This window comes from Belonocnema kinseyi, chromosome 4 (genome assembly GCF_010883055.1).
Source record: "Belonocnema kinseyi isolate 2016_QV_RU_SX_M_011 chromosome 4, B_treatae_v1, whole genome shotgun sequence".
Taxonomy (NCBI): domain Eukaryota; kingdom Metazoa; phylum Arthropoda; class Insecta; order Hymenoptera; family Cynipidae; genus Belonocnema; species Belonocnema kinseyi.
This window is the reverse complement of record NC_046660.1, coordinates 100,715,275-100,718,427: the sequence shown is the minus strand read 5'-3', so window position 1 is coordinate 100,718,427 and position 3,153 is coordinate 100,715,275. Positions and strand designations below refer to the sequence as shown.

Sequence of the window (3,153 nt, the reverse complement as noted above, 5' to 3'; positions counted from 1 at the left end):
TTTTTCATAATATGGTGAAACGTTTCAAATAATAATGCAGCAAACTCCCGAATTTTAAAGATGCTATTTCAGAAAAGAAATTAGTAAAAAAAATTGTTTTAAATATTCAATTATGCAAACCTAAATAAATTAGTTAGAAAACCACATTTTTCCCAATTTTACAATTTTACTTATATCGGGACCGTTCTTTTCTCCTGTCACTTCTATAATATATTCATATTTATATTTATAAAATTGAGAAGAACATGAAAGCCAGGAGTTCCTTCAAATTTTTTAATTATTTCTTTTTTTGAACTTTTCAGTTTCTAAAGCATATGATTTTTAATTTTCTAAATTATCGTGTTTTATAGTTATCATTGAATTAATTTTCTGAGCTTTTTTTATTCTCAATAACATATTTTTATTTATTGGGTTAAACACAAAATGACGCTGCAAAAAAAAATTATTTGGTCTTCATAAAACTATGTACTATATTTTAGAATATACTTTAAAACATTTAAATGCAGGATTAGGTTAAGCCACTTTATTAATTTTATCCACTATTTTTTTTAATTCGTGTTAAATTTTGTCAATTCTTTCGTTGATTGGAAGAAAACTTCGAATCTTGTATTTTTTAAAGAAAATTCTCGTGGTCACAAGAATTGTTTAGTCGGCAAAAGACGCACAGAATATCTTCCTTGTAGCAGTACAAATTTAAGAAGAAAGTATTGAAATATGCTAATAAAGTCAACAATTACAGGTGCTTGAAGAATAAATTAGTATCCTATTGTAGAGAAAAACGTTAAAATTCAAATACTTATAGCTTTGCAAAAAAAAAAGATATCTTGCTTTAACACTTTTAACTTTTGTTCTCTGAAGCTGGAATACTGTTTGATTTTCAAAAAAATGAAAACAAGCTTGTAGCAAACTTTTCAGTGGTTACGAAATTTAAGAACGTAATTGGAGAGTTCTAAAAACGTTTCTTGGAGGTACAAGTCAAAATACGTTATTTGAACATTTCAAAAACTGTCATAAGTCAGATAAAATAATGTTCTGAAAACGTCTTACGTTCTGAATAGGACCTTAAAACGTTTCCTGGAACAATGTATGTTTAAGGAACGTTATTTGGACTGACTTAGGATGTTTTTGAACCGTTCTAATGATGTTCTTTAACTTTTATGCCCAATGGATTCTGTTTATTTTCTTGAAATTCCTCGTTAATGTATTTACCTCGCGCTACGCGCTAGATCATTGTGCTTCCGGCTCATTTTCGCATACGACGTTTAAAATTTAAGGGTAAGCCTTCCATAACTGATTCATTGCGAATTCTCTTTTGTTAAAGCTCCTTATCTTCAACGAACAAATTCGCATCACACGTCCCGCCAGAAAAAAGATTAAAAGCAAATTTAAAGCTCCAATTTAAAAACAATTTTTTTATTAAATATTTTATGGTACCTTATGCCTTGCTTCCAAAATGCTGTAGAACATTTTTTTAAATGTCATAACAAAGTTTTTTAAATTGCTGAACTCGATAGTACACGTAATATATGAGAAAAGTATGGTAAAGATTTCAATAAAAATTCAGACTAAAACGATATAAGGGAAAAAATTATGTCTCGTGCGCTTTCTTACTCTAGTACCTACCACAAAGATTGACTACAAAATTTGAATTAGTTTTTTAATTATCTCATGTACTTTACTTACCAAAAGAATTAAAGAAAACTACTGAGGTTATCAGCAGAAGAGCAATTGTTGTCCTCATCGTCTTAGAATGAACGAGACAATTTGTTTCAGAATTTCTTGAAGATTGTAAACGATTACGATTGAAGTAAACGTCGGGTATGTCTGTTTATATACAAGCTATTATCTTGGGATTTCAAATGGTCGTGAGCACAGAAAAGGGAGGTGGCATAAAGTAAAACATACTTTTACTACTCACGTGAATTTTTCCCTGTGCGTGAAATAGCGCTTGATCTTGAAGTCTTCAGTTATTTGTCAATATTGGGTAAGTGGTTAAGAAATTCTTAAAAATTGACGCAAAAAAGGAATTCAGCGCGTTGTGTAGGGGGAGGCGAGGGGAGCGTATTGCTCTGAAGATATATTTTTCAAATAAAATGCATAAAATGTACTATTTTTGATCATCCATAATAAACACTTTCTTTGTCAAAATAACATAAAAACTGACAAAATTCTGCGCTGATTGACAGAACAATTATGTGCTTTTCTTAAATCTTCAAAAACATTTTGGGAGAACTTTACGGAGAATATGTCTAATTACTCAAGAAATTTAATTAATTTTACCCTAGCTGTAGCCAACGTCTGATAATAGAAAAAAACTCATAAAAATCAAAAAAGGTTTACATAAGAAAATAGAATTTAATATAATTATAAGTGGGATGATAACGTAAAATTCAATCAATTCTCTTTGAAAATATAAATATTCAACAAATGTAATGTAACCTTATGCGGAATTACAGCCATAAATTAAAACTGAATTTTTTTGTGAAAGTAATAGTATGTTGCATTACAAGGGGCGAACCACAGCGATTGCCACCATCCTGTGTATCCTAGAGTTGAAATAAAATGTTTCAACCCTAGGGATGCAAACACCGTGTTTTAACCCAATTTACAGGTATCGAAGCTCGAAGTTTCAATATAGGCACTATGAAAAACTGTAAACATTTCTACTACGGAACGTTGGAAATTAAACGTATACGAACCTAATTTAAAACTGATAAATATTTAGTCAACAAGAACTTTGACATTCAAAATTTTTGATATTCAAACTCTTAAAATTTTTATTATTGTAAGTAAATTTAAATCATTTGAAAATTGACAATTTTCAAACTGTTAATTAGTATTTTTAAAACTCAATAGTTTTAATTGCAATTGCAGAATTGAAATTTGTGAAAGGGGAAAATAGAAAATTTAGAATTCAGTATCGAAATTCAGAATTCTAAAATTTTAACCACTTAAAATTAAAGAAGCGATTCAATTACAGATGTATCGATTTCAAGAAGTTTATTTTTGATACATTTTGATTATATAGTACACAATGCTTATATAGTATATAGTATATAGTATGATTATATAGTACACAATGTTAGAAAGAGACCTTACAGGACAGTCTAAGCTTCGTGAAAGACATAAAATCTTTAAGATTCCTTATCACAG

The 3,153-nt window shown here is 29.0% G+C and overlaps 1 protein-coding gene across 1 annotated transcript in view; it reads right to left on the bottom strand.

Annotated features, from left to right (window-relative positions):
• Positions 1–1,797, bottom strand: part of LOC117171594 — a 5,756-nt gene extending 3,959 nt beyond the window's left edge. The window contains exon 1 of the mRNA XM_033359040.1: positions 1,684–1,797. Coding sequence (XP_033214931.1) covers positions 1,684–1,741 — 58 coding nt within the window. The 5' untranslated portion in view covers positions 1,742–1,797. The remainder of the gene's footprint in view (positions 1–1,683) is intronic.
• Between the last annotated feature and the right edge of the window lie 1,356 nt (positions 1,798–3,153).